The sequence below is a fragment of the Haliotis rufescens genome, unplaced genomic scaffold (genome assembly GCF_023055435.1).
Source record: "Haliotis rufescens isolate VD_foot unplaced genomic scaffold, xgHalRufe1.0.p SCAF_15, whole genome shotgun sequence".
NCBI lineage: Eukaryota > Metazoa > Mollusca > Gastropoda > Lepetellida > Haliotidae > Haliotis > Haliotis rufescens.
The window spans coordinates 12,416,514-12,429,956 of record NW_025963835.1 but is presented as its reverse complement, the minus strand read 5'-3'; the positions used below and the strand labels follow the sequence as shown (position 1 = coordinate 12,429,956).

The window sequence follows — 13,443 nt, the reverse complement described above, 5'->3', positions numbered from 1 at the left end:
ATGGTGCCTGGCCGTCAGCTGGCTCTGCATACCGCTCATGCAGGTTGATGCACGGATCGATGCTCATGATGTCAAGCACTGGATGGTCTGGTCCAAACCCGATTATTTACAGACCGCCGTCATATAGCTGGAATATTGCTGAGTGTGGCGTTAAACAACAAATAAACAACAGTGCCGCAGTGTGATCACGTCGCTGTTTCAAAAACGTATACATTGTGTTGCAACGTTCTTATTTCACACACAGTATAACCAAAATGTATAACATTCATATAGAGATCTCTCCCTAAACAGTATCTAAATACAGAAAATTAAAAAGGCATATGCACTGACCAGTCATCGATGAAAGTGTCGGTATTCTAAGTTTGCTCATCTTCCCAAGGCAAGGCAGTTAACTGACTATAAAAGTCCAGTTCCACCCTTGCCGAACGAGGCTGGAATTATAGCTGGACAAACGAGTCTGTGCATAGTCCAATCAAAATCGCCTAATGAAATTGACATCCGGTTCCTCAACTGCCGTCCAGATTTCGGTCGATAGCAGGATTTGTATGTGTTCCGCGCCAACTTGGCGTCAACAGATATGTTCCAAATCCTTTCATGTTTCTAAATTTGAACCCGAAAAAGCCGATATATTTCAAGGACTTTCCAACTTGGAGTGTTGTTTCCCTCTAAACAAGATTTTTACCATCTTCCCAAGGCAAGGAAGTATAATAATTAAATGTCCACCGTTGCTGAACTTGGCTGGACTAACGAGTCATTGTACAGTCCAATCAAAATCGCGTAACAAACTAGACATCCGTTTCGTAAAGAACATGGCGACTGCCGTGCAGATTTCGGTCGATTGCAGGATTAGCAAAACTTTGTTGTTGTTGACGATGTTGTCGACTCAAAATGACGCGTCGAACATGACGTCTTGCTCGTAGACCTGCTGATTTAAACGGTTTCGTACGGTCTGATCGGAGATTCTGCGCGGTCCGGGCATTAGGGATGCGGTTGAGGTGGCTGTGGTCGTCCTTTCACGTAGGTGGTGCAGTCGGATGTAGCTATCTTGAGCGGGGTGGTTACCGGCCTTGGCTGATCACGTGTTGACCGATAAGAACATATGAGACCAATCCCATAGCCATGTGATGGTGCTTGGCGCTACATTGAAAACCCTGGCAACAGATGATCGATATTCCCCTGCCTGCAAGAGGTGAGGTGAGGTGAAATTGGGTTTAACGTCGCGTCCAAGATTATTGCACTTATATAGCGACGTGCATGCACGTGTGTTCATGGCTGCTTGTACTGGTCCGGACATGAATACCCTACTCAGACACAGTATACTGACTCCGAGCCGACCAGTCCTTGTTTTAGCCCCTTAATGCCGAGCGCCAGACAGGGTAACAACAAGTACCATCTTTTAACGTCTTTTGGTATGACGCGGCCGGGGATAGAACCCCGGACCTTCCGCTCTCCGGGCGGACGCTCTACCACAAGACCACGGAGGCGGCCCTGCCTGCAAGAGGCCCTATGACGTTGTTTCTTTGCACTTCTGTCAATCATGGCATGTTGTTGAACTGTCACCCTTCGATTGATGCAGATGCCAGACAATCGAAAACCCTGCACTTTAATACCGTTCATAGTGCTGCTTCACGTGCAGTGCCTGCAGCTCCATGACCCTTTTGTTAATGCAGTGGGTGCTTTTATGGCCAAAAATATCCGTTCTGCGTTTCTTTTTTTCTTCTTTTTTTCGAAGTATAGATTTTGATTATCGATCAGATCGTCTTGACTAGGCGCCGCCATTTTGTTTAAATCAATCAAACTCATATGAGAGTTTATGAGTTTATCGTGTCTCGGACATTTACCACTTTGGGTATTGTGCTGACAATCCTAGAAGCATAATCGGGGAAACGGGATTCGAACCCGCAATCATAGGTTTCTGGCGTGCCCAAGGAACCAACCCCGCACGGCGAATTGCAGCTCCGAAGTCGACTGGCCACCTGTGACCCCGAGTTGTAAATTAGACACGTGTCGCTACTTACCAGACGACAACCTCGTGGTGGAGGAACTTAGACTGCTAGTGCATACAAATTCAAGAAGTACTGACGACGAATGTGCTGAGGTTCAATGCCAATTTTTCTCCGGCCTCCACATGAATAAGCTCCAGAATCTGGATATAATTACGAATCTAAAACCAGGAAGGGGTCGATTTGGCTGTCTCAGCTTGCGAGTCTATTGGATTGCCGATCTAACAGGAGAGAGGAAGGTCGCTGGTTCGATACTCCAAACGCGACGTCGACATACCAAAAGACGTTAAACGATGTACTTGTTATACCCTGCCTGTAGACTAACATATAGTCTCTGAAATGAACATATCATACAGAAAAAACAGTTGTTCAGTTATCTTAATAAAAATCTAATAAAAAGGGAGCCCAGTGATTCTCTTCATTTCCTGATACTGCAGTAACCTAGACTTGCCAAACATTATAGACTTGCATGGGCTGTAGTTGATATATATGTATCAGGGTCTGTAAGACAGACTACCCTGCCTGGCGCTCAGCTTGAAAAGGGATAAAACAAGGACTGTCCGGCTCGGTATTTGTATTAAACGCTGGCATGGTGTCTCAGTAGGCTATAGATGCCATCTCATTAAAATCAGAATCAGATCTAAGTTCTCGCTGCCGCTAAACAAAGATCTTTGTTTAGCGATAGCGAGAACTAAGATTTGATTTTAATGAGATTGACTATAGATGTCGGCAGTCAAGTAGACAGTTTTAGTTTTTTTTCATACATTAAGAAACGGTGTCAAGGTTTTCATTTACAATGTCCTAAAAACGGACCCGAGACCTGTACATTTTTACACATATGTACAGCAAACACCCTCTTACCTTATGCACGCGTATTGGTGATGCCAGGTTTATCTGAATATTCAATCTCTAAACAACAAGTACCACATTTTAACGTCTTCTAGAATGACGCAGCCAGGGGATCGAACCACTGACCTTCCGCCCTCAAGTCCCACTCTCTACCTACTAGACCAGGGAGGCGGTCCACTAAAATTGGGAAGCAGGCATGGCCACAAAATCTTTACCACTTTGTTGAAATTCCACCAAATATAACAGGAATACTGTGCCTACAGTTGGTTGGTTGGTTGGTTGTTTGTTGTGCACTCAGCAATATTCCAGCTATATGACGGCGGTCTGTAAATAATCAAATCGGGACCAGACAATCCAGTGATTAATACCTTGAGCATCGAACCACCCAATTGGGATACGATGACATGCATCAACCAAGTCAGCGAGCCTGACCACTCGATCCGCCGTTATCTTACCACAAGCATAGTCACCATTTACAGCAAGCATGAGTTGCTGAAGACCTATTCTACCCCGGATCTTCACCGGCCTCTGTGCCTACAGAGTAGAAATATCCTCAAAGTATAGAAACGAATAAATTTTATTTCAAAATATTTATTTTGACAAATGAAATTACAGATTAACACCGACCAGCTACTACAACAGATGGAACTTTGTCAACAGCAGGTTTTGTTTAATAAATCATTGAATGTGTCCATATGAATGACAGCCAAACATTTCCTTGCATGTTTGGGGCTTGTTACAAACATTTACAGTTCAGGGATATAATCATGAGTTTTTGGAATATATATTAACACAGGAAATCTTTGGCTGGACTGATTACTTTTGAAGTAGACCACAGCTGAGACATTTGGGGAAACATCTAGTCATTATATAATAAGTTACTTCAATCAATATATCTGTTTTTTAAACAATTAAGAAGAGAAAATGCCAGTTGTCAGTTATTTGAGTGATATTGTAAATTATCATCCAAAACTGGTTCCACAGGAGGCAAGCCTTGAGTTTTTCCACTTATATCAATGTGTGTTGATATATTTGATATCAAAAGACACGTGGGTGAGATTCTCTATATACATCAATTTCAGGGTTCTTTATATCATTAGTATTTAAACCATAGGTTGAATGATTTCAGTGGTTTGTGATAGCAAACAAGCAAAGCATCCTTTAGAAACAAGATTCAAACATGTTTGATGAAAGTTTAGCCCCTGAAAAGATTTCAACCAATTACAATACTAGTATTGGTGTCCCCTATCTGTAACAACTTAGAGACCGACTATTTCATATTATTCAGGGGGCATAGGATTTCGTATGAGACCAGCTACCAAACCAGATATATATTTTTTTAGAACTATGTTTTTTTAAAGAAAAACACCTTGCAACAATGTAATTTTTGTGGCAGGCAATATCATTTTTTTCAACAGTCTGAAGCATTTTCATTTTTTTTTTATATTCTGCGGCAAATCCCAGCCCCTAGAAATATCAAATGATTGGTCCCCTATTAAATGTGGTGGGTCGACAAATCAGGATCTTGATGAATACCAACATCTGTCCATCAACCTACATAGGGTTCACCAAACAGGAGATACCTAAAAAATATCTTGTCAGTAAATCAAGTAATTTCAATCCTTTGATGTGCATGTATATAATTATTTCTTGTGATTTTTAGTGTGGGGAGAAACTCAAGTTCACATTTTAGAGCCAGAGCAGCACTCCCAGGCTGTAAGTATTCTACATGAACTGTATGTACATAATGGGATGAATGATGGCAAATGTGATGTCCCTGGTGCCGCAACTCTCCAGGATTCTTCCACACGACACTCATCCGGCACACATTCACTGAAGCATCCGTAAAATATACCCTCACACGCTTCACTACTTCCTTTCATGTAAACATGCACACATTTTTGTACTTTTCCCCACCTCCTCAAAATAAAATTACAATCCCAAATGCATGACTTAATTAGTGGTAATATGTCCCGGGTCACCTTCTTCAATTTCATCTGGCTTCCAGAAAATAAAATGGTGCAGGCTCCTGCTTCCTATGGAAACCTTTTAGGGCCATTTGTTTTTGTTGTTTTTTCTTGAAATTTCAAGATACTAAGTAGACATTTCAAGATGTTATGTTGAAATTTCAAGATACTAAGTTGAAATATGAAGTTAGTATCTTGAAATTTCAAGATCATTATCTTAAAATTTCAACTTAATATCTTGAAATTTTAACTTAGCATATTTCAAGAAAACAAGAAAGAAACAAATGGCCCTAAAAGTCTTCCATAGGAAGCAGGAGCCCGTGCCATCTTATTTTCTGGAAGCCCTGTATGCTTCTGTTTTTTGAAAGATCATTTGAACATCATATTAATGACTGCATTCATTCAATTGCATTTTTCCTTTACATGTCTGAGCATGCTTGGATTTTACAAATTACATGCCACCTGGCTGCAGTGGGGGAAAAGTATTGCTCCTCATCCAAATGTAAACTCCTTGTTATGTCCATGTCGTTATCCTGCCTTTTTCTGTGTGTATTGCTGGACAACGAGCCTTTCCTTCACCAGGATTAACAACCAAGGATCAAATGTGTTTGTATTTTAAGCTCAGTTCATATCAACTGATGCCACAAGCACCCACATGTGGCGGCCATCTTGTCCAGTAAATACACCTGTCCACACAACTGGTCGTCATGACTGGCTGACGTCCCTGGGGCGGTACATGATCCCCTTGCCCCTGAGTTCCCGCACGATGCCTGGGGGCAGTTTCCCCGTCACAGACACTGCATAGCAGCCTTTGGCAAACCGGGCTGAAATGGACACAGTCCGGTAAAGATCTTTGACTATGTTAAATCACAAAATAAGAAGAGATTTTATCCACCGTAAGTATTTTTATATGTACTAAACAGGGCATTAAATCAAATAAAAAAAAACTCTTGACATTTAATGAAACATACTACACAGCAAGTTTCCTTGAGCATTATGTTGTTTAACGCCACACTCAACGATATTCCAGCTATATGACGACAGTCTGTAAATAATCGAGTCCGGACCAGACAATTCAATGATTGATATCATGAGCATCAATCTACGGAATATACACATGAAAATCTGGTCTGGCATGTAAATATTTAGGCTTGTGGTCAGCACTTATAAGTATTACACACAGATTGGTCTAGAAATTCCTCAGGGTGCTTTTACTGCAACAAGGGAGCTTAATACAGTAACATAGGTTTGTTCTGATAGTACTTTCTTATTTGTTGTTTCACGCCACACTCAGCAATATTCCAGCTATATGACAGCAGTTAATGGTACTATCTATACAGTCGGACTTAGTATTCGGATACCAGATAAAAAGGTAAATGGAGTCCAAGCAGGGCTAGATTAACATTTTCTACAAGTGTCCGAGACGGGTGTACTTACCAATCCTCTGCCACTTGGACACCCAGCTGTCCTCTGGGCTCATCATCGCTATCAACCTGCAACAAGTGAAATGAGTGAGTGAGTATAATGCCACTTTGAACTATATAGCGATGTGCATGCACCTTTGTGTGTCTGTGCGTACGTGGGCGTGTGGCTGCTTGTACTAATCAGGACTGATGCCGATGTATATAGTGCTAGCCCACTGAGATACCATGCCACAGTTTAACATGAATACCCCACACAGACCCATATACTGACTCTGAGCCGACCAGTCCTTGTTTTAGACCCCAAATGCCGAGCAACAGACAGGGTAACAACAAGTACCATCTTTTAGCGCTTATTGGTATGACGCGACCGGGGATCGAACCCCGGATCTTCCGCTCTCCAAGCAGTAACTCTATCACGAGGCTATGGAGACGGTCAGCTCTTAATGGTATTTCAGTAATTTCACTGACATCACATCCAGCAATGAACAATGATTTGTATTATGTAAAGCAAAGTATTCAGACACATTCAATTATTCATTGGCCTGGAAACGGTCTTGTGCCATTTGATACAAACACATAATGACTCCAAGTCAGGCCTCATAATTTACCAGAGCTCCAGATAACTTTTTGAGCAATTGAGCTTTTACCCTAAGGTTTCGATTTTAATTGTGTTATTACACTTTTCATCCATTCATCACTTTATTGGGTTTTCCAAAATGTGTAAGCATTTTGAGATTAAAACAAAATGACATAATGTTTCAGATGTATATAACAGTTCATAAATATAGGCTTGACTTTGAAATTTGCTCGTAATTGTGTTTCGGAAATAAGGTCCATTGTACGCATGCTGAAAAAGCTTCATTGGGTATTTACGTGTGCTGTTTTCAAACAGTTGAGTTTTTCAATTTAATGCATGCATTTCTGTACGCAAGTTCATTGAAAGTAATTGGGTTTTAAATAGTTTGGGGGGTATTTTACGCAAAAACGCAGCTTATCCATAGCTCTGATTTACGGTATTGACTATTTACTAAATATAGACTGGAAATTACCCTGAAGTAGTATTCTCCATAACTGTTGGAATCTCCTATAAATATTTTGAATCTGCTTTTGTCTCTTTACTATATATAAAAGTAATTATGGGCATTAAAGGAGGTCAATATCCAAATTTTGGGCTGAAACAGGCATTTTAACAGCTATATGACAATGGCTGAGAGAATATACAGATAGAAATATCAGTTTATTTTAGAAATAAGAATTTTATAAAGTGCTAATTCGAAGAATGCTTGTTTCCCAACACTTTAGAATCTGAGATGAAACTATGCACTCACCCGTCAAAGTTGGAGCTGGTGCACTCGTACACAGCATCCCTGTTGTTCTTCATGTGGAGATATTCTTCACAGTTGTCACACCCATCATATGCAAACTGGTCCAGAGTCTGCCAACACAAAAAGAAGAAATTGCACTTGATCTTGTTGAATATTCAATAATCCCACCTACTATGCCCAGAATTACAATTACTGATACTGCATGCAAAACAATAAACAGAAGTGCTACATACTTTTGAATCTACCAGCCAGAGCTTGGCTCTTGGCATCTTTGTCAGTAGATTTTAGTGTTGTTATAGATTATCATAAGGTAAGCTTTCCAGAGTAGAAGGGTTGGTTGGTTGGTTTGTTGTTTATCATCCAAAACTGGCTCCCACAGGAGATATCGCTTGGATTAGATTAAGCGATATCTACACGGTAGATATCGCTGCAATGAAATTACATCACAATGCTTTGCAGACCATTGTGACGTCACTGGTTACCTAATACCATGCTGTCACAATCAAATGACATCACTAATGGCTCTGCTACTGAAGCTGTTAGCAGTACTCTTTACACTGAAGACACTGCTAATTACCGTCTACAAATTGAAAAAGTTGGAAGAATGATGTTGGATGATAAATAAAATCTCACCCGAGTGTCTTTTGATATCAAATATATCAACACTCGTTGATTAAATGGCAAAAATCCTCGGCAAGCCAATTATACTGATATGTACAAGGGTACTTTGGAGTACACTAAAAAGAACCCACATAGTCTCACAACGACCACAGCCCACTTAAATGTACCCATACAGAATAGAATTTCAGTGGGAAATAATTTTTATAAATACATTTTCTTTTTGAATCAAATGTCGTACAACACGATCGTGTGACACCGTCGTCTCCATATATATGGCCACCATCTGCCTTCTGTCATCTCAGCCTAACGCCAGCTAAATGTAGATCATTTTCTTTCAGTTTTGCACGATCTATGGATTATGGACAGTCAATAAAACGGAGTGTATTGCCAAAGTTGGGAAAGGAACAAGAAATGTCGAAAAATGCCTCACAAAGAAGTAATTGCTGGGTACATTTAAGAGTACAGGGATAGTTTTGATACTCTGTGGGTACTTTTAGTATATTCAAAGAACCCGTGTACATGGCAGTATAACAGGGTAACAATTTAACTCTAGCTCTGGGCTGGTACAAATTCCTGATGGCCAGTACAAATTAACTCTAACCTGTAGACGAGGTTCTCACGCAAAACTAATAGACCCAGGCTTCAAATAGAGGAAATATGGTATGTTTGATGTCAGATGTTTTTGGCGACGTATAACAGCAGGCTTGGGTAAAGTAGGTAAAGTGATCAGTGATGTAGTATACATCAGGCACAGTATCTTATACCACAGACCAATATAACCGGTTATATGCTCATACCCAAATCAACCCATGCTTGCTGTAAAATGTGATGCTCATGACATTAATCACTGGATTGCCTGGGTCCAGACTTGATTACTTACAGATCGTTGTCATATAGCTGGAAAATTGCTGAGTGTGGCGTAAAACAACAAACAAACAAACAAATCATACCCAAATCAACCAACGTAAAAAAAACTAACTTGCATTATTTCAGTTGCTTATCAGTTGGGAAACACATTCTTATGTTAATATAATGGGAAGATGTTTTGTTCACTTTGTGCTGACAAATATTTCACGAAATAAAAATAAAACATTTTGCTTACGAACAAGACAAACAATGTAGGCCTAAGTGTCATCATCTGATTATGATTATAAGATTACTAGAAATGAGCACTGTTGACCATCAGCTGATCATAACTTTCATGGTATAACATTATACGCCGATCTGGGTATCAACAATACGCCGTTTGGGGTATTCGACTTCCAATGACGTATTATCTGACTGTGGTTATCTCCGACCAGAGTCATATTTTCACGATTTTCAAAGGCTACCGAAAACCGGACAATGATAAAGAAATCGATACAGACTGATATGACCGATCTAATATGGATGTATTACCTTCACCAGAGCACACAGTAAACATGCCCTCAGGTTTCTTATGTCTTTAGGAACAGTTTCTAAAGACATGATGTTTAAACAGGTGAAATATGTGTGCTTTAGGCCTATCAATACTGATCAAATCCGCTTGCTTTCAGCACAACTTCCGGTTGCCCAGTTCTTCGAAAAGTAGGAACAGCGAATTGAGTGGAACAAACGTGTCTCTTTAAATGCAATCTAATTAAAATCAGATCTTTGTACTCGCTACCCCTGAACAAATTAGCGGTAGCCAGAACTAAGATCTGATTTTAATGAGATTGCTTAAATTGCGTTTGCACAAGCATTTTAACTTCAAAGACATGAGTTTTTTTCCTGAAGACAATTTTGTTTATATTTTTGTACAAAATATTGTTACATGCTTTGAGACCAATGATGATCTGGGAATAGAGAATAGGTCTTCAGCAACCCAAGCTGGTGTAACAGGCGACTAAGCTCCGAGGCGACTAGCGGGATCGGGTTGATGCATGTCAATTGCCGACAGCCGAGTTAACTGAACATTTTCAGTCGACAACAATGATGAATTCGCTCATTCAATGATAATTACTGTCTGGCCCTCCAGCGAACGGAGCTCACAAAGTTTATACTTGTATTTATTATCATTATCAATTATGCCGTTATGATTATTATGTAAATATGATTTTGCCCTTGATGATACGTATGGTTTCGTAATCGTGACAGAGTTACTTACTTTAAATACTTCAGATTACAAGACACCATTATGTCTGCCTTGTACTGAACATTCCTTACAATTGTACTAATCTAAAAAAAATCAGTTTTAGTTTTAACCATCGCAGTATAATTAATCTATATGCATATCTGTGAGGGTAAATCCCTTGACTCTGTTTCTTTTACTGTATTTGGGTTGTGAAGGGAAAGCGCCGACATGCAGATTGACAGTGTGTGAACGTTGGGTATACAGCGCTGCGTTGTATTTGGGTTGTGAAGGGAAAGCAGGCCCGCCCGTGCAGCAAGGGTGCTGACATGCAGATTGACAGTGTGTGAACGTTGGGTATACAGCGCTGCGTTGTATTTGGGTTGTGAAGAGAAAGCAGGCCCGCCCGTGCAGCTAGGGTGCTGACATGCAGATTGACAGTGTGTGAACGTTGGGTATACAGCGCTGCGTTGTATTTGGGTTGTGAAGGGAAAGCAGGCCCGCCCGTGCAGCAAGGGTGCTGACATGCAGATTGACAGTGTGTGAACGTTGGGTATACAGCGCTGCGTTGTATTTGGGTTGTGAAGGGAAAGCAGGCCCGCCCGTGCAGCAAGGGTGCCGACATGCAGATTGACAGTGTGTGAACGTTGGGTATACAGCGCTGCGTTGTATTTGGGTTGTGAAGGGAAAGCAGGCCCGCCCGTCCAGCTAGGGTGCCGACATGCAGATTGACAGTGTGTGAACGTTGGGTATACAGCGCTGCGTTGTATTTGGGTTGTGAAGGGAAAGCAGGCCCGCCCGTGCAGCTAGGGTGCTGACATGCAGACTGACAGTGTGTGAACGTTGGGTATACAGCGCTGCGTTGTATTTGGGTTGTGAAGGGAAAGCAGGCCCGCCCGTGCAGCAAGGGTGCTGACATGCAGATTGACAGTGTGTGAACGTTGGGTATACAGCGCTGCGTTGTATTTGGGTTGTGAAGGGAAAGCAGGCCCGCCCGTGCAGCTAGGGTGCTGACATGCAGATTGACAGTGTGTGAACGTTGGGTATACAGCGCTGCGTTGTATTTGGGTTGTGAAGGGAAAGCAGGCCCGTGCAGCTAGGGTGCCGACATGCAGATCGACAGTGTGTGAACGTTGGGTATACAGCGCTGCGTTGTATTTGGGTTGTGAAGGGAAAGCAGGCCCGCCCGTGCAGCAAGGGTGCTGACATGCAGATTGACAGTGTGTGAACGTTGGGTATACAGCGCTGCGTTGTATTTGGGTTGTGAAGGGAAAGCAGGCCCGCCCGTGCAGCTAGGGTGCCGACATGCAGATTGACAGTGTGTGAACGTTGGGTATACAGCGCTGCGTTGTATTTGGGTTGTGAAGGGAAAGCAGGCCCGCCCGTGCAGCTAGGGTGCCGACATGCAGATTGACAGTGTGTGAACGTTGGGTATACAGCGCTGCGTTGTATTTGGGTTGTGAAGGGAAAGCAGGCCCGCCCGTGCAGCAAGGGTGCTGACATGCAGATTGACAGTGTGTGAACGTTGGGTATACAGCGCTGCGTTTTTTTTGGGTTGTGAAGGGAAAGCAGGCCCGCCCGTGCAGCTAGGGTGCTGACATGCAGATTGACAGTGTGTGAACGTTGGGTATACAGCGCTGCGTTGTATTTGGGTTGTGAAGGGAAAGCAGGCCCGCCCGTGCAGCAAGGGTGCTGACATGCAGATTGACAGTGTGTGAACGTTGGGTATACAGCGCTGCGTTGTATTTGGGTTGTGAAGGGAAAGCAGGCCCGTGCAGCCAGGGTGCCGACATGCAGATTGACAGTGTGTGAACGTTGGGTATACAGCGCTGCGTTGTATTTGGGTTGTGAAGGGAAAGCAGGCCCGTGCAGCTAGGGTGCCGACATGCAGATCGACAGTGTGTGAACGTTGGGTATACAGCGCTGCGTTGTATTTGGGTTGTGAAGGGAAAGCAGGCCCGCCCGTGCAGCAAGGGTGCTGACATGCAGATTGACAGTGTGTGAACGTTGGGTATACAGCGCTGCGTTGTATTTGGGTTGTGAAGGGAAAGCAGGCCCGCCCGTGCAGCAAGGGTGCTGACATGCAGATCGACAGTGTGTGAACGTGCGTGCGTGGTGTCGACAAGAGGTTAAGGTCATTAAGCAGGACATGTGAAAAATACACCTGACACTCGAGATGGCCAGGATCCTGGTCATGGCGACTGATCTCCATTGGGAATTGAGCTGTCAATTAATCCACCTGATCATGACCCACCGAGAGCCTATGGCAGAAGACATACAAGAAAGACCCAACTGGCTCCACCTAATAATATTGTTTTAAAATAATGTATGTTCTATGTATCATGTCTCTGTACGATGAAAGAATCGTTTAGAAGCGGGACGTTTGTGAAATATAGTTCTTACCTTTTGCCTATGCATACCGTATTTCGTCTTGTAGACGCGCCTGGTGTTTTATTTCGGACCTCCTAAAGACCACTGTTAAAGACTGTTTTCTCATCCGCCCCAGTGAGTGAGTCTGGTTTTACGCCGCTTTTAGCAATTTTCCAGCAATGTTACGGCGGGGGATACCCGAAAGGGTCTTCACACATGGTACCAATGTTGGGAATCGAACCCGGGCCTTCGGCGTGACGAGCGAACGCTTTAACCACAAGGTTACCCCGCCGCCCCAGACGTACTTGTTTTGGCACAGAAAGTTAGGAACAGATCATTACATAGTTTAGAAATGACAAATGGAGACCATTCATTAGTTGTATTACTGTACCCGGCGTCTATTGGGGTCCTTTAGGTCTGTCGGAGAACCGGCGTCCTTGGAGACCATATGTCTTTGCGACTCGGCCTTCACTGGACACAGTTTGTGAAATGGTGTTTGACGTCTTTTTGGAAACCATGCGTACACTATATGAAGTGTGTATTTATTACTATGTGGATAATTTAAGATGCATTACTTTGGACCCGTGAAGATTGGTAGAATAGGTATTCAGCAACCCGTGCTTGTCGTAAGAGGCGACTAACGGGATCAGGTGGTCAGATTTGGTGACTTGGTTGAAGCATGTCATCGTATCCCAATTGCGTGGATGGATGCTCATGATATCAATCACTGGATTGTCTGGTCCAGATTCGATTATTTACAGACCGCCGTCATACAGCTGGAATATTGCTGAGTGT

At 42.6% G+C, this 13,443-nt stretch overlaps 1 protein-coding gene across 1 annotated transcript; it reads right to left on the bottom strand.

Annotated features, from left to right (window-relative positions):
* Nucleotides 1-5,422: 5,422 nt before the first annotated feature.
* LOC124111348 (transcription elongation factor SPT4-like) lies at nt 5,423-9,741 on the bottom strand. Its single transcript, XM_046471006.2, has 4 exons — nt 9,588-9,741; nt 7,572-7,678; nt 6,257-6,312; nt 5,423-5,643 (listed from the first exon to the last, which is right to left on the bottom strand). The coding sequence occupies exons 1-4, from the start codon at nt 9,654-9,656 to the stop codon at nt 5,525-5,527; spliced, it is 351 nt and encodes a 116-aa protein (XP_046326962.1). The 5' UTR covers nt 9,657-9,741; the 3' UTR covers nt 5,423-5,524.
* Nucleotides 9,742-13,443: the final 3,702 nt, after the last annotated feature.

Coding starts and splice junctions, on each gene's coding strand:
- LOC124111348 (XM_046471006.2), bottom strand. CDS start 9,656: ATGTCTTTAGAAACTGTTCCTAAAGACATAAGAAACCTGAGGGCATGT. Junction 7,679..9,587: donor TACTGTGTGCTCTGGTGAAG/GTAATACATCCA, acceptor TTGTGTTGGCAG/ACTCTGGACCAGTTTGCATA. Junction 6,313..7,571: donor ACCAGCTCCAACTTTGACGG/GTGAGTGCATAG, acceptor CACTTGTTGCAG/GTTGATAGCGATGATGAGCC.